The sequence below is a fragment of the Chrysemys picta genome, chromosome 5, assembly GCF_011386835.1.
Source record: "Chrysemys picta bellii isolate R12L10 chromosome 5, ASM1138683v2, whole genome shotgun sequence".
NCBI lineage: Eukaryota > Metazoa > Chordata > Testudines > Emydidae > Chrysemys > Chrysemys picta.
In genome coordinates this window covers 43,058,608-43,086,577 of record NC_088795.1, presented here as the reverse complement: position 1 = coordinate 43,086,577, position 27,970 = coordinate 43,058,608, and the positions used below count along the sequence as shown (strand labels likewise).

Below are 27,970 nucleotides of genomic sequence, written 5' to 3'. Positions count from 1 at the left end.
AAAAAAAAAAACATCACGTGGAATCATATGGACTCCCACAGGGGTCATCAGTAGGGCTGGAGCCTTCACAGCACAGTTGAACTAGCAGATATACTGACAGCTATAGTAGGCTCTCATCCACTATATGGGCCACCCACTAGAAGGAAATAGAACACATATTATGCCAGTAGATATCACAGCTATTTGCAGATAGCACAGAAATGCTGAGAACTCATTACAGCAGAATCTTTGGAAAATTTAATTGCCAAACTCTAACAAGTTTTTATTGAGCATGTGTGAATTAAGACTTTCAGAGACTCATAACTTGGTCAAATTTGGGTAGATTAGGACTAGGATGTCAAAAGGCACATACCTGAGAAAGGAGCAACACGCCTGCCAAAGAATGGAGATGCTAAAGCTTCTCAACCAAATGGTTGTAAGAAAATTTTTAACATGGTCAAAACATACTTTGGACAAAAATTTATTTTTCTCCAATATTGTTCTGGGAGGTGACTCAACCATTTCAGATGAAATTTTCCATAAAATAACCTGCAGCAGACACCCAGCATGAAAATTCAGCCCAACAGTTAAAGTTTGGCAAAGTTATAAGCATCTGAAAACAGGATCTTACAATGGAAACTTGGGCAACCATAACTATTGACGAGGCTATCATCGCCGCTTATAATAATTCCAAACTCCATTTTACAGCTGTGCCCTCACTAGGAAAAAAGGTGTATTTTTAAATTTGGTTTGTGCTAAGCTGTGTAAACCCGTGTTACAACGCTAGCAGTCAAAACTTGGAATTTCTGTTCCATAGGAAATTTCAACATTTCAAAAAAGTTTTCATTCTGATTCGGAACAAAAACTTGAAATTAAGAAATTTCCCACAGAAAGGACATAAAAAAAAGTATTTCAGAAAAATCAAACTGTTTCAGTTCATTGGATTTTTTAGAAAAGAAATAGAGCAGCCAGCTGCAATGCCTCCAGGGGACTCCCTGGGCTGCTCCCAGGGACTCACTGGGAGTTAGGGAAGACTCCCACCATAGACTGGGAGTCCCTGGGAGTTAGGGAAGACTCCCACCATAGACTGGGAAGCCTAGAAGCCCTGAAAACTCCATCTAGAGCCAGGGTTCCCAAGTTCCTGGCTCTGAGAAGTCCTAAAAATCTGGGGTCTCCAACTCTGAGAGGTCCTCATGGTGGGATGGACCAGAGTCACGGACCCTGGAAGATTTGGCTTCCCAGAAGCCGGCCAGGCAAGGAAACGTGCATATATTTCTCTGAAATATTAATCAACACCTGAGCATTTCTATGAAATATTTCAGTTTGGACAAATTGATGTTTTCCAATAAAAAACCACTTGATCAGAAAAATCCCAACCAGGTCTAGTCCAGAGAACGACTGAAGACCCTATCCACCCATAAATGCCTCTCAGTTTAAACTGTACACTGGAAGGACCACCACCCCTAGGGGACACCACTGTCTCTTGAGACTATTAACTATAGTTCGTACAGAAAACGGCCTACTGCACATGTGCAGTATTATGGATAAAACTCACAACTCTACTTGGTGAGATAAAGGAGCAACACAAAATAAAAACAACAATGCATGTGTTTTGATGAGAGTTTTGTGTCCAAATTTTATTCTGATGCACTGCAGTTCTACAGTTCAATATTCTTTAGCTGGGAGCGTTGGAAGTGTGTCAACTTTCAATTATCTTTACTTATATATAGCTTTAACCTTTTTTTTTTTAATGTATAAGTGGAAGGAGAGGTAGTGGGTGTGGATAATCATTGTGAGTCATACACTAACCTCAAGTAAAAGTGTTCGCTTTTGATGAGCTATATTAAAAATTAGCCATGCTGTAAAACAGTTCTCTTACTCTTTCTACCTTCAATGCACTGGTCACAAATCATTCACATTTTGCATTCAGGAGCTGTACAGGTAAAACCTTCTAACGGTTTCATGAAAATAAATACCAAAAAATTACACCACCTGGGGAAGATATCATACTAATAATACTAAGCATTTATACTACACTTTTCATAATCAAAGGATTTTGTAACATTGAACTAATTAATCAAGCTTTATAACAGTTTGGTATGTTATGCAGGTATTATAATTAGAACTCGTCTGAACATTTTGGACAAAATTTAATGTGGTCAAAAATATGCTGTTTTGTCAAAGCCAAAACCTTTGATAGAGACTTACTGGTTTAGACGAAAAGTTCAGCAAGGTGTTCTTTTTAAGTCAGGGCTCCCAGGTCACAGAGGGTAAGAGAGGGAGTGCGTGTGTCCAGGGGCCAGCGATAATGCTGTTTAATCATAGAATATCAGGGTTGGAAGGGACCTCAGAAGGTCATCTGGTCCAACCCCTTGCTCAAAGCAGGACCAATCCTCAACTAAATCATCCCAGCCAGGGCTTTGTCAAGCCTGACCTTAAAAACCTCTAAGGAAGGAGATTCCACCACCTCCCTAAATAACACATTCCTGTGCTTCACCACCCTCCTTGTGAAAAAGTTTTTCCTAATATCCAACCTAAACTTCCCCCATTGCAACTTGAGACCATTACGCCTTGTTCTGTCATCTGGTACCACTGAGAACAGTCTAGATCCATCCTCTTTGGAACCCCCTTTCAGGTAGTCGAAAGCAGCTATCAAATCCCGCCTCATTCTTCTCTTCTGCAGACTAAATAAGCCCAGTTCCCTCAGCCTCTCCTCAGAAATCATGTGCCCCAGACCCCTAATCATTTTTGTTGCCCTCCGCTGGATACACTCCAATTTTTCCACATCCTTCTTGTAGTGTGGGGACCAAAACTGGACACAGTACTCCACATGAGGTCTCACCAATGTCAAACAGAAGGGAATGATCACATAACTCGATCTGCTGGCAATGCCCCTACTTATGCAGCCCAAAATGCCGTTATCCTTCTTGGCAACAAGGGCACACTGTCGACTCATATCCAGCTTCTCGTCCACTGTAACCCCTAGGTCCTTTTCTGCAGAACAGCTGCCTAGTCATTGGGTCCCTAGTTTGTAACAGTGCATGGGATTCTTCCGTCCTAAGTGCAAGACTCAGCACTTGTCCTTGTTGAACCTCATCAGATTTCTTTTGGCCCAATCCTCTAATTTGTCTAGGTCCCTCTGTATGCTATCCCTACCCTCCAGCGTATCTAACACTCCTCCCAGCTTAGTGTCATCTGCAAACTTGCTGAGAGTGCAGTCCACGCCATCCTCCAGATCATTAATGAAGCTATTGAACAAAACCGGACCCAGGACCGACCCTTGAGGCACTCTGCTTGATACCGGCTGTCAACTAGACATGGAGCCATTGATCACTACCCGTTGAACCCGACGATCTAGCCAACTTTCTATCCACCTTATAGTCCATTCATCGAGCCCATACTTCTTTAACTTGCCGGCAAGAATACTGTGGGAGACCATATCAGAAGCTTTGCTAAAGTCAAGGAATAACACGTCCACTGCTTTCCCCGCATCCACAGAGTCAGTTATCTCATCATAGAAGGCAATTAGGTTAGTCAGGCATGACTTGCCCTTGCTGAAACCATGCTGACTGTTCCTGATCACTTTCCTCTAAGTGTTTCAGAATTGATTCCTTGAGGACCATGATTTTTCCAGGGACTGAGGTGAGGCTGACTGGCCTGTAGTTCCCCGGATCCTCCTTCTTCTCTTTTTTAAAGATGGGCACTACATTAGCCTTTTTCCAGTCATCCGGGACCTCCCCAGTTCGCCATGAGTTTTCAAAGATAATGGCCAATTGCTCTGCAATCACATCCGCTAACTCCTTTAGCACCCTAGGATGCAGCACGTCCGGCTCCATGGACTTGTGCTCGTCCAGCTTTTCTAAATAGTCCTGAACCACTTCTTTCTCCACAGAGGGCTGGTCACCTCCTCCCCACGCTGTGCTGCCCAGTGCAATAATCTGGGAGCTGACCTTGTTCATGAAGACAGAGGCAAAAAAAGCATTGAGTACATTAGCTTTTTCCTCACTAGGTTACCTCCCTCATTCAGTAAGGGGCCCACATTTTCCTGGACTTTCTTCTTGTTGCTAGCATACCTGAAGAAACCCTTCTTGTTATTCTTAACATCTCTTGCTAGCTGCAACTGCAAGTGTGATTTGGCCTTCCTGATTTCACTCCTGCATGCCTGAGCAATATTTTTATACTCCTCCCTGGTCATTTGTCCAATCTGCCTCTTCTTGTAAGCTTCTTTTTTGTGTTTAAGATCAGCAAGGATTTCACTGTTAAGCCAAGCTTGTCGCCTGCCATATTTACTATTCTTTCTACACATCAGGATGGTTTGTTCCTGCAACCTAAATAAGGATTCTTTAAAATACAGCCAGCTCTCCTGGACTCCTTTCCCCCTCATGTTATTCTCCCAGGGGATCCTGCCCATCAGTTCCCCGAAGGAGTCAAAGTCTGCTTTTCTGAAGTCCAGGGTCCGTTTTCTGCTGCTCTCCTTTCTTCCTTGTGTCAGGATCCAGAATCTCGTGGTCACTGTCTCCCAGGTTCTGATCCACTTTTACTTCCCCTACTAATTCTTCCCAGTTTGTAAGCAGCAGATCGAGAAGAGCTCTGCCCCTAGTTGGTTTCTCCAGCACTTGCACCAGGAAATTGTCCACTACATTTTCCAAAAACTTCCTGGATTGTTAATGTTATCTTGGAATTGACATCTCTAATTATAATCCTCTATTTACATTTGGGGAAACTGAGTCAAAGTGTAACTAGAAAAAGAATAAATGTTAGAGCCAAGAACAGAACTTGAGAGTTTCTGGCTCCCAATGCTTGACTCAGACAATACAAAAATTAACACTCTCTCTCCCAATAGATGATAAAAACAAAACACTTTCACTGCTTTATGACAATATCAAATTTGTTCATGTGTAAAAGGAACAGTAGACTTCCCTTAATAAAGTGGTCATCCTATTTGTGTATCCTTTAAGACTTCTCTCAAGCAGATTTAGCCTCAAGATAGAGAATGATAATGTATAATAGTTAATATGGACAAAATAGGCATAAATCCTACTGAAAGGAAGCATTTGGCCAGTGGCAAGATGTTAAATAGGACATCATCGGATAGCAAATAAGGGTCCAGTCTATTAGATAGCTTCACTATTAAAAAGATGAAAAATTAAAGAATATGTGGTGACTATGATTTGTATTTTTGTATTTTTATTCATTAAATTATTTTGTATAATGCCATGTCCTATCAAGATTTTTTTTTTTTTTTGAAAGGCCTCTTTTTTAAATGAAACAGCTGCTTTGCTTGGTTAACAGACCATTCAACACTGTGGCATCATTAGGAGAATTCTACTGAAAACGAAAACTAAACACAGGGTCAGAAAGACCTAAAACTCTGCAATCAAAATGCCAAGCACATTACAGATGAAAGAAAAATTATGTCAAGATAGTAATATTGGAAAAGTTCTGAATATAAAATACTTATTAAAATAGACGCTAGCTGTTAACTCTAAAGATTTTTAAGGTCTTGATTTGTTCAGAAAAAAAATAGTTTACAAGGCACCACACTGTTTAACAGTCTATCCTGCTTAAGATTTTGGCTCACTAAGCTACTGAGCCCCTTCATCAGCCATTGATGTAAGTGGGAGCTGAAGGCACCCATTACCTCCCAGCAGGTGCTCAATACCTGGCATTACTGGGCCCTGCAACTGCTGGAGAAATCTGTATCAACAGCAAATTGAGATTTATTACTGACCTCTTGTAGAAGACTTTGGCTTTAATACAGTCTCTGTAACCCCATGTAGCATCTACTCAGTCTTCAGTTTTTTAGTGCATGAAAATAAATGATTTTGCATAGCCGATTATAGGATTTTAAAAAAAAATTAACACTACAGCAAGATTTATGCCCCAATAAGAAACATCAAACAGCATTATAACATTGTTTGATGCTCCTCTCCAGGCAATGGGCCTTCCCCAATTTCACAAACAGAGGGAAAACAAATGTTTCCAGTTACACGTATACTCATGCACCACTGGCTATGTGAGGCCCAACCCCTTTTCTGTTAACAGCACTGGCATGTCTTATTTGTCAATTGGCTTAGAATACTAAGAGCTTCCTCCTGAAGCAATGACATGGACTGATCAAAAGATAACAACATGACAAACTTTAAAGGAAAACAACTGGATAAGAACTTGGGACAAGACAGCATTAGAAGAATTTGATTTTTTAGTAAGTGTTAAATAGGTCTGGTAAGATGTATACAATATCTTGTGTGTTGTGTTCACACATAAGCATATATTGAATAGCACATTGAAAAGACTATATGAAGTCATTAAAATAATTACAAATGACTAAAACCATCAGACTTCAAGTATTTAAAGATCAAGGCCTGATTCTGGTCTCACTTATATCAGAGTAAGTGAGCAACTCCATCAGTCACACAGGTGTCAAATTGATATCAATATAATCAGAACCAGGCCCTTCGTCATTACAAGCCATCCTAATCTAACTCACTCTTGGGGTCCAATTTCGTATTCCTTGAACTACCAAAACTCCACTTGCCCTCAACAAGAATTTGGAGTCTAGTAGAAATGCAGCATTAGGTACCTTTAAGTCAGACCCCTCCAGCCACTAGAACAACAGTTTATAAATTCCCCAAGAGAAAAGACCCAAAAATGTCTTCTCCAGCTGATTGGTAGAAACCCTGGTAGACAGAAGCAATATACAATAGAAAATGAGAATCACTCCTATATATTAAATCTGTGTCCATAACAAAGATTTTTAAAGTGATCTTATTAAAGAATCATCTTTAAAAGGTTCTGGCTAGAAAATATTGGGTAGGTGGGGTTAAAAAAACAACAACAAAAAAACCAAAAAGGGGAGACAAAAAATTTGCAGAGAGATATACTACAATATATCCCCACAGCAAAAGGAATGTGGATTGAACATGTCTCTACCATATGCCAAAAGGGAAATATGATCAGATACAGGTATTTTCTGAAAATTATCCAAGATCTAGAATTACTGGGAAGAGACCCATAAAAAAAAAAAAACAGTTTTGTACAGTCCTTATCCCAGAATGCTGTCCATTAATCATCTCATTGTTACCTGGTGCTCCCCTTCTGTTTGTTGTATCCACCTGTTGTCCCCTTGCCTCATCCTTAGATACTTCAGGGCAGGGACTCTCTCTACATTCTGTGTTTGTTCAGCACCTAGAAAAATAGGACCCTAATCCCTAATTGGGGGCCCCTAGTCTTCTTTGCAGTACAAATCATAATAATATCCAGCTCCAATGAGCCACTGTTTGGAGACACAACTAATCTTCAATACACATCTCGTATGTGCTTCCTTGCTTGCCAAATCCTCTCAGATGTCTTCAAAACCCTTTGAAAACTGGATTTGTACTGCATTACTGACATTAGGAATACTTTCAAGTGATCAGAGAAATGCTGTCCTTCCATGTCATTGTACAAAACATGGCTGCAGCTAGGAGGGCACTGTGTATCAACTGAAATATCTCTGGTAAGATATATGCAATGCACGCGCACACACACCCACGCGCACACACACCCACCCACCTCTGGGCCTGTTAAAACATCTGTTTTCAGTCTCTGAAGTAACTGAACTCTTTTTCAGTTGCTTCTTTTTTATACACTATGGAGAGCCTCTGTAACCTTCTCTTTCATATATATATATAAAAAAAAAACAGAGAGAACAGTCATCCTAAGGTGCCTGGAAGCCATAGAGGTTTGGCAAACCATTTGGCTCTGCTTTAAATATTATGCCGATTACAAAGGACAGAGAACAAGTTCTACTTTGTAAATACAATTAACAACCCTTAAATATATACCCTCGGCACTCATTTTTTTATTTTAACAATTTAATCTCTGAGCTCTACAGGAGATTCTTCAGTTTATTTACCAAACAAGAAGATGCTCAGAAAAAAGATCTACTTTTTATTTTTCAACTGCTTTGGTTTCATAATAATGCACAAGATATGCAGAAGTACATGACTACAATTAAGCTCCTAAATAAGCGTTCTGATTTTAAAAAACAAAAACTGAGAACCCTGTAGCTATCATTGAAATTAATGTGAGCTGCTGGGTCCTCATCGTTTACAACCAAGCCATTTATTTACATCATTTGATTCAGCTAAATTTAAGTATGTAAGAAGTCATTAAAATCAATGGACTACTCCCATGCTTATAGTTGAGCATATTTTTAAGTGTCTTGCTGAACTGGGACCAAAATAATGATTTAGGATCCTAACTTTAGGCACTAATTTTTGTGGGGGAAAAAAGAGAAACTAGCGTTCAAAAATAAAACCTACAAAGTATCAAATCTTATCAGTAAGGAGGCATATGTATTCTCCATCATTGCCTGATATAACAGACATGGTTCAGTAGCTTGTAAAACTGGAGTAAAGTGCACAGGTGAATCAGGCCTAACTTAGTAAAATGCATTTTTAAAAATTTTCTTGAATATTAGTGAAAAATACTATTTATTTTTCAACATTTTGGATCCTACTATATTCCAAAGAGAAAAAAAATATGGTTTCATTATTTTTTAACTTAAAAAATAACATAAAATGATATAATTAGATGATTACAACAAGAATAAAGCCTATCCAACAAGCAAAGTTACTCTAAAATGAATGTGATGAATGGAGACTATACGCCTGGAAATTAACTATTTTCTAAGAATTTTAGATCTTTGGGAAAAGGGAAGGAAAGGTTTCTTGCAGATGGTTGGTAGAGTGATTCAGGACATTGGTCTGGAGCAACTCTGTTTCACCTCATCCCATCTGCCCACGCTGAAACCTTCTTTAATCCCTAGTGTGGCTTCAAAATGGTCCACCTCCCTTGCTAGCCACTCTTGACTCATTGCTCCAATGGTGAAGCAGAATCAGGAGAAGCCATGACAGATACTAGCACAGGTCTAGAAGCAGAGAAGTGGGCCATTTGTCAGCAGCATATGAAACAATAGGAAAACTGGAGAGAACAGGCTTCCATAGCTATGGACAATGTCAAGCTGTGGTGCTTTACAAGAGGGAAATGGGAAGACTGATGCAGACACAGCTGTGAAATGAGGTCAGACACATGGATGGATTTTAAGTGGCAGGCCACGACTTGTATTAAACTTTAACATAGGGGAGAGGCGCTACCCACCCATCACCCATACTCTCCTATACCAGGCATTTAATCGGCTCCAGTGCAGGGGTTACAGGGCTCTTGCCATACAACCCATAACTCCTGTCAGGCCAGATTCCCATTGCTGGTTCAAGGTGGATAGGGTGGGGGCTGCTGGAATGGAGTCAAGAGAGGCTCCATGTTGCCCCTGTTCCAAGTTAAATCCTGAGAGCTGGGAATGCTAGCCAATCAGCCCCCCTTCTCTCCCCCAGCTGACCAATGGGTACCAGAGACTCCAATGGGTGGGGGAGGAGCTACCTGGTGTCTCTCAGTGAGTGCCTCCCTCCCAAACTGCTGGGACTGCCCCCTTTTGCCCCAGCCCCATCAAGTTTCCCCATCCGTTGAGGCAAGTGGGAGCATTTTAGGGAGATAAGAGGATGCACATGGTGGCAGGAATAGCAGGCAGAGTTAAGGTTGTTTGCTGTATAGTTTCCAATGTTTAGGAGTGTTTTTAAATATAGCCTTAGCATCGAATTTTCTGGCTCTCTTTCTAAGTACAGTATTTATTATGGTTTTTAACCTTTAAATTATGGATAATTTTTTTCCAATCTTAACTCCAGTTTAGCAAATATTTTTGGCTATGAATATATTGAAGTATTACTGTTTGGTCTATAATCTATTGCTTATTTAGGAATTTGTATTGTACTACATGTATATATATATTTATATATACACACACACACATATTTATATATATTTATTTATTTTACAGAGAGCTTTGTACTGCTGTTCAATTTTGTATTGAGTACTGTTGTCTAACTTCGAACTGGATAAGTGAAATGAAAGAACTGGGTGTGTAATTCCACAGGCAACTGTTGGCAATCATGTGCTCAGTCTCTTTCTCTCTCTACTGTCTAGGTAGATTAAAAGTCTTCTTCCGGTACCTTAGACCAAAGCTATAGTCATTTGTCTTGGATTACATTGGGGATTTAGATCTCTCTTGATTAACACAATGTGAAGTAGAGACAATTTGTGTTCATGAAAATCTGATGATTAATTTACATTCTAAACTGTTTGTGCCTGGAAATTAAGTCAAATTCCTCTAAATACCCTCCTGTGCAGTAGGTAAATTAGTAGTATTGTCTGGGAAAAAGAAACAGAGGTAAAAGTGACTTGCTCAGGAAGCACTGTGGTCTAGTGGACTAGGTATGAGAAAAGAGTCAGGAGAATAGGTTCTAATACCAGCTCTGTTTCTAACTTGCTGCATGACTTGTGGCAATCTCACCTAAACTGCATGCGTCACAGCTTTCCAATCTGTAAGGGAGGATATATGTCTGTAGAGCACTTTGATATTATTGAATAAATGTGCCATACAAGTCACAGGTGAAAAAGAATACACAATGTAGGGAATGTTTCAGAGTAGCAGCCGTGTTAGTCTGTATCCGCAAAAAGAAGAACAGGAGTACTTGTGGCACCTTAGAGACTAACAAATTTATTAGAGCATAAGCTTTCGTGGACTACAGCCCACTTCTTCGGATGCAGTCCACGAAAGCTTATGCTCTAATAAATTTGTTAGTCTCTAAGGTGCCACAATGTAGGGAATAGAATCCAGTAGGATTTTATTCCTCTCCTACTCATTGAGCTCAGTAAAAGAAAGTGTATTTGACGATTCCAGGCCTCCCCAAAATAAGAACAATTTAAATGATATCATATCTCACATACACCATCAGTTCCACAAACTCCCTCCAACCCCCAACCCTCCCTGCTCCCCTCCAAAAAAAAGTTAAAATAATTTTCTGGCAAAGGGAAGCATATGAGAAATGCCAACTGAATTGGTTGAGTTTTTATAAACTTAGAGGGTGCTAGTGGGGAAAGCGAGGATTATAAATGGAAAGCTAGTCACTTTTACCATTGGAGAGTTAATTTTCACTACATGATAACTGTGCTTGTACAGACATTATAGTCCACCTGCCTAGTATTTTACCCGTTTGCATTTATGATTTTCTATGTGTTTGTATTTCTCTATCAATATCTCATCCAAAAATATATTTCATTCCAGAGCAAAAGAAGGACACTAGTATGAAACTGTAAATTACATGTTGTTAATAGAGATTTGCTTGGAGCAAGGTGTGACCTAGAACAATTATCCGTACCTGCTACATGCAATTTCTCTGAAGAGGTGCCAATTCCAAACAGGCTAAATCTCTGACGGCTATCAGAAGCCAGGAAAATTTCTGCATTAGTGCAAACGAGGTAATATTTCAATCTGCTGTAACTACAGAGAGCAGTTCTGCACTGGCAGGGAGATGACCTACCAAGTCATTTTCATCTGCAACTTCTATTGGTCAAATTCAGAGTTAGTATAAGTGGATGTAAATCCATTAACTTTAATAGAATTACATCTCCTTATCCCAGGCGTGAATGAATTAGGCTTTGTGAATCTAACCTGAATTAATCAAATCAGTCTAGCTTCCACTGTCTCTGGGTAGTATGCAAGTTAATGTATATAAGGGCTTGTTTACACTGGCAAATAACAGCGCTGCAACTTTCTGGCTCAGGGGGGTGAAAAAACACCCCCCTGAGTGCAGCAAGTTGCAGCGCTGTAAAGCACCAGTGTAAACAGTGTCCCAGCGCCAGTGTAGACTAGCCCTAAGTTTTAACTTATTTTCTTTCAATTCTGTTAGTAGATAATAAATACTACTTTTGTTTAATTGAAATTGAACTTCTTTGATTGTCATATCTGGGAAATATTACATATGTCAGCAGTCACAGAAAATGGAATTCTGACCTCAAGGAATGCAAAAAATATTAACATGACAGCCAGGAAGCACAGTCAAGGGCATTGTAAAAAGCCTGCACTCTCCTCTCTGGAGTACTGTCTCAGAAGAACAAACTTGGCACCAGGTCTAGCACAGAAAGGTCATGTGTCTTCTGAATCTAAGTTAATACCACAGCACCTCAAGGCACTTTGCAGGGATGGACAACAATCATCCCTCTGCACAGCTCAGGAAGGCACAAATAGATTAGGAGTCACATTTTCAAAAGCACGTAAGTGATTTAGGAACTTAAGTCCAGGGCCAGCTCTGGCTTTTTTGCCGCCCTAGGCAAAAAAGCCACACACACCCCTCCGCCAGCGTAGTAGGGGAGGGCGCCGAGCCCGGCCGCGGGCCCGCAATCCCCGGCGGCCTGAGTGCTGAGGGGAGGGTGGCGAGCCCGCCGCGGCTCTCCGCTCTTCCCGACCGGCCAGAGCACCCGGGGGAGGGCGGCAAGCCTCCAGAGCGCCAGGAGCAGGGCGGAGAGCCCGGCCGGGGTTCTCTGCTCTCCCCAGCGGCCAGAGCGCCGGGGGGAGGGCGGCGAGCCCAGCCGGGCTCTCCGCTCTCCCCGGCGGAGAGCCCCGGCGGCCAGAGTGCTGGGAGGAGGGCGGCGAGCCCGGCCGGGCTCTCCGCTCTCCCCGGCAGAGAGCCCCGGCGGCCAGAGCGCCAGGAGGAGGGCCAAGAGCCCGGCCGGGGCTTTCCGCTCTCCCCGGTGGCGAGAGCGCCGGGGGGAGGGCGGCGAGCCCGGCCGGGCTCTCCACTCTCCCCGGCGGAGAGCCCCGGCGGCCAGAGCGCCAGGAGGAGGGCGGAGAGCCCCGGCGGCCAGAGCGCCGGGAGGAGGGCCAAGAGCCCGGCTGGGGCTCTCCGCTCCACCCGGTGGCCAGAGTGCCGGGAGGAGGGCAGAGAGCCCCCGGCAGCCAGAGTGCCGGGAGGAGGGCGGAGAGCCCGGCTGGGGCTCTCCGCTTTCCCCAGCGGCCAGAGTGCTGGGGGGAGGGCGGCGAGCCCGCCGCGGCTCTCCGCTCTCCCCAACTGGCCGGAGCACTGGGGGGAGGGCGGCAAGCCTGGCTGGGGCTCTCCCCGGCGGCCAGAGTGCCGGGGGGAGGGTAGAGAGCCCCCGGTGGCCAGAGCGCCGCAGGGAGGGCGGCGAGCCCAGTCGCGGCCCCGCTCTCGGCCCGGAGCGCCCCGCCGCGCCGCCCCTCTCCAGGCGCCGCCCCAAGCACATGCTTGGTGGGCTGGTGCCTGGAGCCGGCCCTGCTTAAGTCCCATTGCCAAAGGGCCTAAATCTCACTGACTTTCAATAAGACACAGATTCTGAAGTGCCTAAGTCCAACTCTGTGGGTGCTCCAGGGAGTGAAAAAAAATGGTGCTGGCAGCCCCCCCATCAGCACCTCTCCCTCCCCCCCAGCGTGTTCTGCCCACCAGTGGGCCCCCGCAGATTACCGCCACCCCCTCCCTCCCAGCGCATCCCGCGGATCAGCTATTTTGCGGCATCTGCAGGTGCAGAGGGAAGAGGAGGAGTGAGGGAGCAGTGTGCTGGGGGTGGGGGCAGAACTGGGTGGGGAAGGGACAGAGCAGGGGTGGGAAGGAGGGGCAGAGCGAGGGTGGGAAGAAGCTGGGCGGGGGTGGCGCCTTGGGGAAGGAGTGGAGTGGGGCCATGGCCTGGGCGGAGCCGGAGGCGTCTGGGTCCTTTTAAATCGCCCAGACCCCTGGGCAATTGGCCTCTTTGCCCCGCCCCGCATCGGCAGGCCTGCATGAGTTTGTTTCTTTATAAACTGGTTAAAGACTGCTTTAATACTCCACGTGATATCCTCCTCTGTCCCATCCTATCCCATAACCCAGCTATTAAATGGATCATTGTTTCAAAGCCCTAGGAGTGAAGATGACTTGCAGATGGAGTCTGCTAGCTTCAAACTGCCCTTGTGAAGTAGACTTTCCTGTCAGGCAAGCTATCCAGCAAGTGAAACATAATTAGAAGGTGTAAGTTTTGCAGTCAGGTCTATGAACAAATGGAACAAAATCAATGCTCCTTTTTTTCCTGTGGTACCTGTTGTAATCCCGTTGCTCTCAGCTGAAGGCCATCACGTGTCTAAAAACATTTATAACGGATAGTGAGAAATAAGGCCAATCATAATCAGATTGATGATAATAGTTATACTATTAACACAGCACTCTGCATCTCCAAAGCCTTTTATGAATATTAGCTTCAGTAGTTAATCTATATAACACCATTGCAATACAGGCAGTATCCCAATTTTACAAATGGGGAAACTGAGGAACAGTGTGTCTCAATGATTTGCCGAAAGCCTTGTAGAAAGTCAGTGGTAAAACTGGGATCAGTAATCAACAGTTTCTGGCTCCTGGTTCCACACGTGTTGCCTTGGTGTTCTCATCTTCCACCACCACACAAAGCCAATTTTTGTGTTCCTATACACTCCTAAGCCACTGCCACAAACTAAGGCCTGGTCTAAACTATGAGTTTAGGTTGAATTTAGCAGCGTTAAATCGAATTAACCCTGCACCCGTCCACACAACGAAGCCATTTACTTCGAGATAAAGGGCTCTTAAAATCGATTTCTGTACTCCTCTCCGATGAGGGAAGTAGCGCTGAAATCGACATTGCCAGTTCGAATTAGGGTTAGTGTGGACGAAATTAGATGGTATTGGCCTCCGGGAGCTATCCCACAGTGCACCATTGTGACCTCTCTGGACGGTAATCTGAACTCGGATGCACTGGCCAGGTAGACAGGAAAAGCCACGCAAACTTTTGAATTTCATTTCCTGTTTGCCCAGCGTGCAGAGCACAGGTGACCATACATAGCTCATCAGCACAGGTAACCATGCAGTCCGAGAACCGAAAAAGAGCACCAGCATGGACCGTACGGGAGGTACTGGATCTGATCACTATATGGGGAGAAGATTCAGTGCTAGCAGAACTACATTCCAAAAGACGAAATGCCAAAACTTTTGAAAAAATCTCCAAGGGCATGATGGAGAGAGGCCCCAATAGGGACTCACTACAGTGCCGCGTGAAAGAGGAGCTCAGACAAGCATACCAGAAAACCAAAGAAGCAAACGGAAGGTCCGGGTCAGAGCCGCAGACATGCCACTTCTACGCTGAGCTGCATGCAATTCTAGGGGGGGCTGCCACCACTACCCCACCCTGACGGTGGATTCCGAGGAGGGGGTAATCTCAGCCATGCCTGAGGATTCTGCCTACGGGGAAAATGAGGAGGAGGAGGAGAAGGATGAGGACGAGCTTGCGGAGAGCACACAGCACTCCGTTCTCCCCAACAGCCAGGATCTTTTTCTCAGCCTGACTGAAGTACCCTCCCAAACCTCCTAAGGCAGTATCCCAGACCATGAAGCCATGGAAGGGACCTCTGGTGAGTGTACCTTTGTAAATATAAAACATAGTTTAAAAGCAAGCGTTTTTTATTGATTAATTTGCGCTGCGGACTTGGGATACATTCGCGGCCAGTACAGCTACTGGAAAAGTCTGTTAATGAGTCTGGGGATGGAGCGGAAATCCTCCAGAGACATCTCCAGGAAGCTCTCCTGGAGGTATTCCAAAAGCCTTTGCAGAAGGTTTCTGGGCAGTGCAGCCTTATTCCGTCCTCCATGGTAGGACACTTGACCACGCCATGCTAGTAGCAAGTAATCTGGTATCATTGCCTGACAAAGCCTGGCAGCATATGGTCCCGGTGTTTGCTGCCATTGAAGCAACACGCGTTCTTTATCTCGCTGTGTTATCCTCAGGAGAGTGATATCGTTCATGGTGACCTGGTTGAAATACGGGAATTTAATTAAGGGGACAGAGGTGGCAGTTCCTACTGGGCTGTTTGCCTGTGGCTGAAAAGAAACCCTTCCCTGCAGTTAGCCAAGCGGGGGTGGGGGCGGGGGCACATTGGCGCTGAGCTTTTCGCGTTTGGCTAGCAGGGATCTTCCCTCATACCAGCCACGTGGTGGGGGGAGGGGTAAAGCGATCATCCCAGAGAATTAGATGGGGGGGGTTAGTTTGGTTTCTGCTGCTGCACGTTAATAGGAAAACCGCAGCATTCAACGAGCTTTGCTTGGTATGTGGGAAAGGAGGGCGCTGCTTTTATGAAGGTTGCAGAAGCCGAAAGACAATGGCTTACCATGGCCGCATGCAAGCCGAATTCTGTTGCCCAGACCTGTGTCTGTGATCTCTAATACCAAAGCCACAGGCACTCAATATTAAGATGCAAAATGCGACCTTGTACCAAAATCACATGTGCTATGTAATGTGAATAGTGTTGTTCACCATGAAAGAGTATAAGCATTGTTCTGTAAAATTTATCTTTTTAAATACTTCTCTCCCTTTTTTCCCCCACTCCCGCAGCTGCAAATTTTTCAAGCCTCCCTTCTCCGAGTACTATAGTATAATCAATTAATAAAGAATACATGATTTTTAAATGATAGTGACTTTATTTCCTTTGAAAGCAAGCTGTGATCGAAGGGGGGTGGGTGGGTTACTTACAGGGAATGAGTCAATCAAGGGGGCAGGTTTTCATCAAGGAGAAACAAACAGAACTTTCACACCGTAGCCTGGCCAGTCATGAAACTGGTTTTTAAAGCTTCTCTGATGTGCAGTGCTTCCTGGTGTGCTCTTCTAATCGCCCTGGTGTCTGGCTGCACGTAATCAGCGGCCAGGCGATTTGCCTCAACCTCCCACCCCGCCATAAAGGTCTCCCCCTTACTCTCACAGAGATTGTGGAGCACACAGCAAGCAGCAGTAACAATGGGGATATTGGTTTGGCTGAGGTCTGAGCGAGTCAGTAACGATCGCCAGCGACCTTTTAAACGGCCAAATGCACATTGTACCACCATTCTGCACTTGCTCAGCCTGTAGCTGAACAGCTCCTGACTCCTGTCCAGGCTGCCTGTGTACGGCTTCATGAGCCATGGCATTAAGGGGTAGGCTGAGTCCCCAAGGATAACTATAGGCATCTCAACATCCCCAACAGTTATTTTCTGGTCTGGGAAGTAAGTCCCTTGCTGCAGCCGTTTAAACAGATTAGCGTTCCTGAAGACGCGAGCGAGTGTTCCTGAACCCTTCCCGGCCAGCCCACGTTGATGTTGGTGAAATGTCCCTTGTGATCCACAAGTACTTGCAGCACCATTGAAAAGTACCCCTTGTGGTTTATGTACTGGCTGCCCTGGTGCTCCGGTGCCAAGATAGGGATATGGGTTCCATCTATCGCCCCACCACAGTTAGGGAATCCCATTGTAGCAAAGCCATCCACTATGACCTGCACATTTCCCAGAGTCACTACCTTTGGTAGCAGCAGCTCAGCGATTGCTTTGGCTACTTGCATCACAGCAGCCCTCACAGTAGATTTACCCACTCCAAATTGATTCCCGACTGACCAGTAGCTGTGTGGCGTTGCAAGCTTCCACAGGGCTATCGCCACTAGCTTCTCAACTGTGAGGGCTGCTCTCATCTTGGTATTCTGGCGCTTCAGGGCAGGGGAAAGCAAGTCACAAAGTTCCATGAAAGTGCCCTTACGCATGCGAAAGTTTCGCAGCCACTGGGAATCGTCCCACATCTGCAACACTATGCGGTCCCACCAGTCTGTGCTTGTTTCCCGGGCCCAGAATCAGCGTTCCACGGCTAGAACCTGCTCCATTAACAACATGATCTCCAAAGCGCCGGGGCCCACGGTTTGAGAAAATTCTGTGTCCGTGTCCTCATCACTCTCGTCGCCGCGCTGCCATAGCAACCGCCTCCTCGCCTGGTTTTTCAGGTCCTTGTTCAGCATAAACTGCATAATAATGCTCGAGGTGTTTACAATATTCATGACTGCTGTCTTGAGGTGAGCGGGCTCCATGCTTGCCGCGATATGGCGTCTGCATAGTTCACCCAGGAAAAAAGGCCAAAACTGTCGTCTGCCGTTGCTTTCACGGAGTGAGGGGCAGGACATACCCAGAACCACCCGCGACAATGTTTTTTGCCCCATCAGGCATTGGGATCTCAACCCAGAATTCTAATGTGCGAGGAAGACTGTGGGAACTATGGGATAGCTAGCCACAGTGCAACGCTCCGGAAGTCGACGCTAGCCTTGGTACATGGACGCACACCGCCGAATTAATGTGCTTAGTGTGGCCGCATGCACTCAACTTTATACAATCGGTTGCCCAAAATTGAATTCTGTAAATTCGGAGTAATCCCGTAGTGTAAACATACCCTAAGTAGAAGTCACTCCAGCTCTGTGTTGGAGCCTTGATGGAGAACAGCAAGACTCGGTGAGTGGTTTAACAATATGAGTAGCTGGTTAAATATTTTGGTTATATAATAAAATGTCCATTCGAAAGTCAACTTGTACCCACTCTTACCACATCAATGATAATAGAGCAAGCAGCTTTCCCCCTTATTTAGAATAGGAAATAACCAAGGTATCTCAGACACCACCAATGTCAAATACTGTCCATGTCTGTTATTACTCATTGCTAAATGGTAGCTCCATTTCATAGTCAGTGATGGTGAGTCTCAATCATCTGCTTTTGCCATCCTATCAATGCCAGAGAAATAGAAGGAAATGTCTGCTACAGACAGGACTCACTGAGTGATCTTAAGAGGCAAAGAAAGAGCATAACAGTAACACTTCTGGCCATGACCTCTTTAAAGTTCTACGACAGCTGATTGATTCCTGACTGATAGGGGATGCCCTGAGCATCATTTTCTCAAGAATACAGTTTCCATGTAGAAAATGAAGCTATCTAAAGCACCAAATCCCTCTCCAAGAAACACAAGTATCTTCTGCATCTCCACAGTATGTGCTAGTCTTGGTTTAATTGGGCTCCAAAGCAGTTTTACAAATTTAGGAGATTTTACTGTTTCCTTTAAGAATCCTTATTTTGTTCTTGTTTTAAAGTATTTACTGCTCCCAAGAATTCTGAAGCAGTCATTGACATTTACTGTATGAATTGTATATAATGTAAACACATATTGAAGTATCTTTTTCATGAAAGTAGATATACCTAAGTGACTCGTGCACATCACCAAAGAAATAAAAAGTTCTTTGAAGAGTTATTAAAAATAAAAGTGCAATACAAAACAAAATATTTTGATTCAACCTCAAAGTTTTACTGCAACTAATAAAAGCAAGGATTTCCATCCACAATTTTGGATGGAACTTAATCTTTAATCCCTTTCATAACGCACTGATATGCCAAAGAATAGACTGCAACCTAAAGCCCGTGAAAACTAGGACTTTGTTGTACTTTAATGTAAGTTACCTACTATATTAAAGAGTTGGGGGGGAGGTTGTTTGTTAGGAGAGCGAGGGACAGTGCATCATTCCTAACTCTGTATTCCCTCTTTTTACTTGGTTTATGTCACTGAGATCTTCTGAGAAGAGAATGTGACTTTATCTCTGTGTGTTGATGTTTCAGTATAATCTTTTACTGTGAATTCTTAAAATACCTCTCTCAGGGTACTTGGTTCTGTTTTGTTTTGAAGGTAAATCCTTTCTGTTCATTATCAAATGTGATTTAAAAGGTTGGTTGGGAAAAGCTGATAGAAACTAGTTTGCAATCCTAAATTCCTTATAAACCAAAGTCTATAATTTATACAAAAAAAAAAAAAAACCTCATGACATCTTGTTATTGTTACCTTTACTAGAGAGATTAAAGCCAACAGCTGTCCAAATTCCAGACAGCATAGGAACAGCCACACTTCATGCTGCCAGTATACAGCGTGTTAGGACAAGAGTATGTTTTAATAAGACGACATGCTTGGATTTTTTTCAGAGCAACAAATTTTTAAACAATGAATCAACACACTTCAGCTATATTCACTGACAAACTGATAACCAAGCTTCTGGCACACAACCTGAATGTTCCCAACTGGACAAACATCTGCTTCCTCGCTCCTGCACTGTGGAGCATCTCTGGCAGAAATCCCATGAGCAGGCTGACTTCCTCTACTTGAAATCTGTTCTCTCCTCCTTCAGTTCTGCCATATTTCTGGATAAACAGCTCTACTGCTCCAACTTTAATTGAATCCCACACCTGCATTCACCAGCTGGCTTTTTGCCATCTTTGACTCCCTTCTGAAACCCTCCCTTCCTCCACTTCTCTCTCTGCACAGGATCTTGCCAATACATTCCAAGAGAAAACTGACAAAATAGGCTGTGACCTTCTCCCTCCCCTCTGCTCGCCTTCCCTTCCCCCTGCTGCAACTCCCAACTCCTTCTCTCAGTCACAGACTGCTTACTCTTATTCTCTAACCCCACCATTTGCTCCGGTGACCCGATCCCATCTCTTCACATCTTTCATACCCACTCTCATCCCCTCCCTGACTCTTCTCCTTCCTCTCACTCCCCTCTGGTTCTTTTCCTCCACAATACAAGTGTGCTTCAGTCTCTCCCATCTTAAAAAACCTACCCTCTGCCCTACCTGCCTCTCCAACTACCGCACTATCTCTAAGCTCACTGTATGCAACGTCTACAATCAGTGGCTGGAGTTCCTCTCCATCTAAGCTTCTATCCCTTGCACGCCTTTTAAACGGCTCTCACCAAAGTCTCTAATGACCTCTTTCTAGCCAAAGCTCAGAACCAGTATTCAACCCTCACCCTCCTTGACCTGTAACATACTTTCAATTCAGTCAATGAGACTCTTCTTGAAATCTTGCCCATTCTTGGCTTCTGTGGCTCTGTCCTCTCCTGGGTCTCCTCCTACCACTTTCATTGCTCCTTCAGTGTGTCCTCTGGAGGATCCTCCTCATTCCCCCTCTAACTTTCTGTGGGGATTCCACAGGACTCTGTCCTTGGTTCCCCTTCTTTTCTCCCTCTACATCTTATCTCTGGATAATCTTATTTGCTAACAAAAATTCAAATACCATCTTTATGCTGCTGACTCTCTCTACTCTAGATGTGTCTCACTCTGAACTACAATCTCAGACTCTCTCTCTGACACCTCTTTGTGGATGTCTAGCTGTCACCTCAAGCTCACTATGGCTAAAACAGAGCGCATAATATTCCCCCAAAACTATCCCCACAACCTTCTTTATTAATAACTAAGGACAACACTGTCCTGTCTGTCATGCAGGCCCATAACCTGGGTGATATCTTCAACTCAGACCTCAGTCCTCAGATCCAAAATATGGCTAAATCTTGCAGATTCTTTTTGCATAAAGTATCTAAGATATGGCCTTTCCTATTTATCCATACAGCTAAAACTCTCACCACCTCACTTCTTGATTACTGCAACATCCTTTTCTCTTCCTTGACAAATGCAATCTTGTTCTCCACAAATTCATTCAGAGTTCTGCTGCAAAGAATTTTCCTAGCCATTGCTTTGACTATGTCACCCCCCCTCTTTGAATCCTTCCATTGGCTCCTCCTTCCCTAGATGATCAAACATAAGCTGCTTGTCTTCACTTTCAAAACCCTCCTTGAGCTATCCCGATGCTACTCACTGTGATGTTGGGGACTCTGCCTTTAAGGGCTGAGCTCCCCAGACAGAGAGTTTGGTCAGGGCGCTGTGGTGCTCTTGTTATAGTTATGCACAGCCACTAGGAACCAGACACAGAACAAAATAGATCTCGTGCAAGCATCTTAAGCATTTAGTGATCACTGAACACCACATATCATTAGGAGTAAAAAGGAACTAAGAAATAACCTGAATGGTAGAACACAGCAGTTAAAACCCCCACCAGGAGTTGAAACACTCTGGAAATATGGGAAATAACTGGAGAACATTTAAAGAATGCTTTACTCTAACTGCAAGCAACAGGTGCCAATAAAAAGGAAGACAGAAGGTAGTCTTATTTCAGACAATAGCTGGTTCTGAAGCACTTTACGGGTTTAACAGTTTTCAATTAACTAAGGCAGAAGGGGCTAAGTATGAAACTATATTATAGAAATATGAAGATTACTGCACTCCACTCAAAATTGAAACACAGGAGAAAGAGGTTTTCAGAGTACAAAGAGATGGTGAAACCACAGATTTTGTGATCCATCTAGGACTAAAAGCTCACTCTTGCAGGTTTTTTTGGGGGGGAGGGGGAGAGTGGGGCAAGAGGGGGGCTAACTGAATCCCTGATAAGAGACCAGATCATGACTGGGACCTGGAACAAAGATCAGAGAGAGAGAGAGAGAGAGAGAGAGAGACTGACTGACTGACTGACTACTGGAAGACCCCAGAATTAACCCTTGACAAAGCATTTAGAATTTGCCAAGCAATAGAAATCACCCAGAATGAAGCTGGGTGGGCAGTGCTCCGACACTGTGGACATGATAGAGAATCCAAAATCCTACTAGAAAAGAGAACTGAAGCAAAAAGGCACATGGTGCTCCAAGCAGGAGTCCAAGTAGGAGCTGCACAAACTGTGGCAACTGACACAAGCCAAGACAGCGCCCAGCATATAGAAAAAGATACAAGAAATTAAATGGATTACATCACTTTGCAAGAGTTGGCAAGCACTTGGGGGAGGGATAGCTCAGTGGTTAGCAGGCCAATGCTCAAAACCCAGGGTTGAGAGTTCAGTCCTTGAGGGGGCCACTTAGGGATCCGGGGCAAAATCAGTACTTGGTCCTGCTACTGAAGGCAGGGGGCTGGATTCCATGATCTTTCAGGGTCCCTTCCAGTTCTATGAGATAGGTATCTCTCTACTAACAGGGTATACACAATGTGGGACAAGGAGAATGCTGACAGGACCACTAGCTCAGATGAATTCTTCATAAGAGCAATCGATAACCTTGCAATAGAAGATGACTGGACTATCAACTTGAAAGCAAATTGGACTTTTATTCATTTTAAGTTGGACACTTGTGCACAAGCCAATGGGCTGCCAAAAAAATAAAGGCCACGGATATTGGAGGGTATATGAGTAAAACTCGGGGCTTACAGAAGTGAGCCTATCTCCACTAAAGGTGTATGTGAACTAAATGTATGGGTAAATAAATTGGAAAAGATACAATTTGTAATAGCACCAAGGAAAAGCATACCCGTTACTGGGTTAAAAGCATGTCATGCTCTTGGTCTCATCAAGAGGGTATAGACATTGGAGGGGTAAGGTACCAAAACATTTACTGAGGAAGAGCTTGAGGACTTCTTCCAGTGGATAGGGAAGCTTTCAACAGAATACAAAAGAAAGCACCCAACCACCCCACAATTCATGTCCCTTGGAAAGGTCCCCTCAGCCTAAGGGAGAAGCTAAAAGAGGAGCTGGATAGGGTCATTGCTCTGGAAATCATAGAGTGAGTAGATTCACCAATCAAGTGGGTACGCTGTCATTTGTCATTACAGGAAAATAAAGATGGAACCCTACACTTATTTACAGAAAGAATATGAATAATTGGTAACTTCATACTGTATGTACTACAACAGTAGTATTCATACATATAATACCAAAGGAAACATCATTTTCTACTACCCACAAGGTGAGAAATTTTGGGGGAGATACCAAACATTTTTCTACACTCAATGCATCAGCAGGGTTCTGGTAGGTGTCCTTAAAAAAACAGAGCCCACGTTTGTACACATTCAACACCCCCTTTGAGAAACATGTTTCTTCAGACTGCCATTCGGGTTCTATTCAGCACCCGAGGTGTTTCATCAGAAAATACAATAATTGTTTGATGGTATAAAGGGTACTAAGGTTTATGTTGATGATGATTTGATCTTGGGGAAAACCAGTAGAGGAGCATGACCAGCGTCTCCAAGCAGATTTGGAAACAACTAGAGCTGCTGGGCTAAAACTAAACAAACAAAAGGTAAATTCCATGTAATGAAAAGAACATACCTGGGAGAGGAATAAACATAGCAAGATGTAACAGGTAAATTACTGTTGAGGCTACCACCAACATGCCTGGCCCAACAGACAAGGAAGAGATACAAAGATTCCTGGGAAAGGTGAACTGTTTAGGAAAATCTGTACCTAATCTGGCTGCCCGAACCAGCAATCTGTGAGTGCTATTGTGCAAAAGCATCCAATGGCCAGGGGATGCAAATCTTAATAAAGAGTTTGAGAAACTGAAGAAGTTAATTAAAGAAGTCTCAACCCTGAGATACTAGAACAATAAGCACAAAACTAAGTTATCTATGGACACCTCCAAGGAAGGTGTTGGCACAGTCCTCTTACATGAGTTTTTATAGGAGTACTCCTAGTCTCACTTCCACTCATGCCATTTCTATATCGAACATTGGACAGTTCATCAAATCTTTTCTTGACAGTTAAAATTCAAGAGTGAACGGATAGAACAGGTACACCTGATTCAGACAGAACAACAATTATTTTGATTAATCTCAGTGTCACCGCAGTCAGTGGTCTACTACATATAGCATACTGGAACATAAAAACTCTCTTTGTATATGACTAACAGAAAGAAGTAATGTGGTAGAAAAAAATATCCATGTATGTTTGTTTTGTCTTTTAACAAAAGCCTCACACTCTTGACATTATTAGAGATACCTTAATCTGAAAAATGGTAAAAACCTGGTAATAACTATTTTTGGAATTATTTGAGGTCTATAGACCTGGATAGCATAGTTTTCAGAAATGCTGATCATTCAGAAAAAGCACCTCTGAAAATCTGGACACAATATTTTTAATTGCACACCAGAAGGGAGGGAAAGAATATGAATAATTGGTAACTTCATACTGTATGTACTACAACAGTATTAACACATATAATACCAACTGTACAGTATATAAAGTGACCTTAACAATCACAGTTGTTACATCACTGTGCCCATTTTTCAGAATATTCTGAGTTATATGCAATCCTTCTTGAGTTTGGGAGAGTCAGGCAAAAGTATGCAGCACGTATTTCTGAGAACTTGTTCCATCATAGGAATTTTATCATTTGTCAAGTAAAAGCCAAATCTTTTTTAAACTTTTTAATTTTAAATCCAGCTTTTTCAGTATATTCGCATTTAGTTTAAAAATATTACTGCTGAAAACAAAAGAGCAAATGTAACTGCTTTAGGGAACTGGCACACAGCTAGAGGTTCAAAACTTCACTGGGATTCCCAAGAGACAGTAGCATCCCCTTTCTATTTTGTTACTATTGCTAATGCCGTGTGTGTGTACACACACACACACACACACACACACACACGTGAAATGGGTATGCATGCGAGAGAGAATTTTCTGGGTTCAATTCGGCATGGCCACTAAAGCTTTGTAATCGGTTTTTAGTATTTATTTTGTTCTCAAGATTTTTTCTTGTTTTTCTCTCGATGGGCAATTTTAAAATTTCTAGCAATATTTGGGATTTTTAAGGTGGCCTTTTCCCCTGTTACTTCCTCTAAAAAGGGGAAAGAGCAAGGAAAGAACTGTGATAGAAAAATGTACAACAGCTAAGTCTTCAGTGATGTAAAAAGAAACAGAAAATTTTGTGAAAAGGCCTTTGCCTCTCATCAGAACACCATCTCTCTTTCCTTCTTTTAGAAAGATTGTACAATCAGGAAAAAGAATTATCCTCTAAATGTGCAGCTACTGGTGCTTCTTTGAAGGTTTCTTTAGATACAATATATCATGCAACCCGATCTTTGAAAAACAAAGTATGATTCATTTGATTATAAGTTAGATGCTGCTTCACTGAGAATGACTAATTTGGAACAGAGTGTTGATTCTGTTGTTAAATCACAGAATGGTTTTACTGATAAACATGTCAAGTCAGGAGCAAAAGTTGAGTGTATAATCACAAGCAGTGCTTTCCAAACCAACAGTAAACAAGAAACACTGATTCCTCCACTCTAGCCCATAACGCCTAATGCAGTTAACGCATGTATCCAGGTACATGGCTACAGGACAAAACAGCAACATGTTTATGTCACCTCATTTAATTCTGAAGGCTCCTAAAGCACTTTACAAAGTATAGTCTATACTGGAAGATATTTTATCCACCACTAAATCACAGTTACCTCAGGGGTAAAGGAAGCACAAGCAGATTATAAACGGTCTACGACAGGAAGTGAAGTTTAATATAATGTGTCAATGAAACATCCAGTCACTTGTCAAAGAGCCTTTCTAGACTTGGGTTGGTAGTGACCATGGCGTAAGAAAGAGAGCAGCCACTCTGGTCCTCATCTTAAGTTGTGTAGGTTTTGCTAAGGGAGCAGAGAATCCCATGACCGGGCTGCTTCCTAAATCCTCTCCCACCGCCCCATGAATCTAGTGGTAAGAGAGGGACCATAGCTTGAGGAAAAGGGGAGAGGGAGTTTATGAGAGGTTTGAATTTGTAGAATCTGAACTTGTAAGTGAATCAGCAGGGTTTGGCTCACTGCCAGCCTATGCAAACTAAACCCACTGGGTTCAGTTTACTGAATCCAAGGGGTTCAGTTCACATAACCCAAACAAACCATAACTCACTACAGTTTGCATAGCATGAATAACAATTCCAAATCTTACATGTATGTAGTGGAGAGTGAGCAACCTTCTCAACCCAAGAGGAGATCAGTCTTCTAGGACAGAGTGGCAACTGTGGCTAAAGAGAGGATTCCAGCCTCTATTGCTATCAATCTGGCACCTTTCACAAGAACTAAGTGAGCTTTAAAAAAACAAAAAATTAAAACAGAAATTATGCTATCCTATAAAAGAAAATCTCAAAGTTTTCCCTGGACAATAACATACATGGTACCTAGTGTTTGCCAAAATAAAACCCATAAACCCAATCAGCTGCAGGCACTGCTACACAAGCCTTAGGCTTCTTTCTGACCATGCAGTCAGGTGAAACAGGCACTTCAGTCCCCTAGATAAACAGAGCTGACTGAAGGAGTGAAGTGAATTACTGACACTTCCGTGTTTGAAAGGAGACCTCCAGAGTGTCGGCTTCTTTCCAGGTCAGACTGGCTGCCGCCACTAATACTGACAGGGAAAGTGAGCATCATGATGCTCTATGTATGACGAGTGAGGGTCACAGTGAAAGAGAAAAAAGGAAAAACATATTTGTAATACCGTAGACTTCTGTGTTAAAGAAACCTGTTATCCTGGCTTTTTGTTGTTGTTTTGTTTAAAGGATTAAGATTCTTATCTTAATAAGCTGTTTTCTTAAACTTGAAGATTAGCGTTCATTTTACAGTCTAGTGAAATTTAAAAAAAAATTATATTAAAAAGCATGTACTTTTGAAAATCTATCAGATGCAGATTACTGACTTAAACCTGCCAGATAAGAAGCTACAAAGACCAGGTTATTTATACTGTGGGGAAGTAAACACTGGTCAATGGAGCAGGAAATCTGCCATTTTCACAAGTTCTAAATTCTGTTTCCAGGATGTTTTTAAATACAGAGGAGTCTCATCTTATGCGCATTTAACATGCGCGAATTCAGCTTTGCACGGTCGGCAAAGAAAAAAAGAAAAACAACTGTATCTGTAGTGCAGGCGATTCCGCCCGCCATTACACTCAATGTAATTTTGACTATATGCAATTTTCGCTTTTTGCGCTGATAGTGGAACGTAACCCCAGCGTAATATGAGACTCGCCTGTACACCAAACCAATTCTCCTCCGCCATCCCCTCAAATTGTGTTTAGCATTGCAATTATTTCACTTCAAGTCAATATTTATTTCACAGTTCTTTAAAAAGAAATGTGACTGCTACTACAAAACCTGTTTCAGATGAAGAACATGGTATTTAAAAATCTTTTATCGGCATCACTTTAAACAGCACAGCCCTGATTCCTCCCCCCCCCCCCAGTGTTTGAGCTGTACCAGGATGTAGGACAGAGGAACAGACACAGGGAACCTGGAAAGGCATCAGAGACAGGATGGAGGTGCACTCTGTGCACCCTGTATGCATGTAGGCCATGAAAGGATGGTACCAGGGAGTGAGCTGAGGTACGCCTGGAATGGTCCTTGTGGCTGTGCCCAGATGAGGAAGATACTGTGGTCAACACGGACTTCTTAGAGGAATCCTCGCCTCTAGAGTCCTCCTTGCATCTAGGGAGATACTCTTTAGGTACAGACTTTGGAGCCAAGAGGTGTTTGCTAGACAACCCTTTGGTACCTCTTGATGGGTACCTGTGTATTGGTACCCGTGGCTGCAGAAGCCATGCCAGGGCATGAAGGGGACTTTCCCTTCTTTGTGGAGTCTCTCTACAGGGA

General features: G+C 43.3%; 2 protein-coding genes across 4 annotated transcripts in view; both read right to left on the bottom strand.

The window, feature by feature from the left end:
* Positions 1-27,970, bottom strand: part of AFG2A (AFG2 AAA ATPase homolog A) — a 292,859-nt gene that overhangs the window by 86,233 nt on the left and 178,656 nt on the right. The window lies entirely within an intron of this gene.
* The window catches only part of LOC135983613 (basic proline-rich protein-like), a 54,031-nt gene continuing 27,095 nt past the window's right edge, over positions 1,035-27,970 (bottom strand). The window contains exon 2 of the mRNA XM_065596356.1: positions 1,035-27,970. This exon is cut by the window's right edge and continues 22,114 nt beyond it. Within this exon, the coding sequence (XP_065452428.1) occupies positions 12,142-13,119 (978 nt within the window). The 5' untranslated portion in view covers positions 13,120-27,970 and the 3' untranslated portion in view covers positions 1,035-12,141.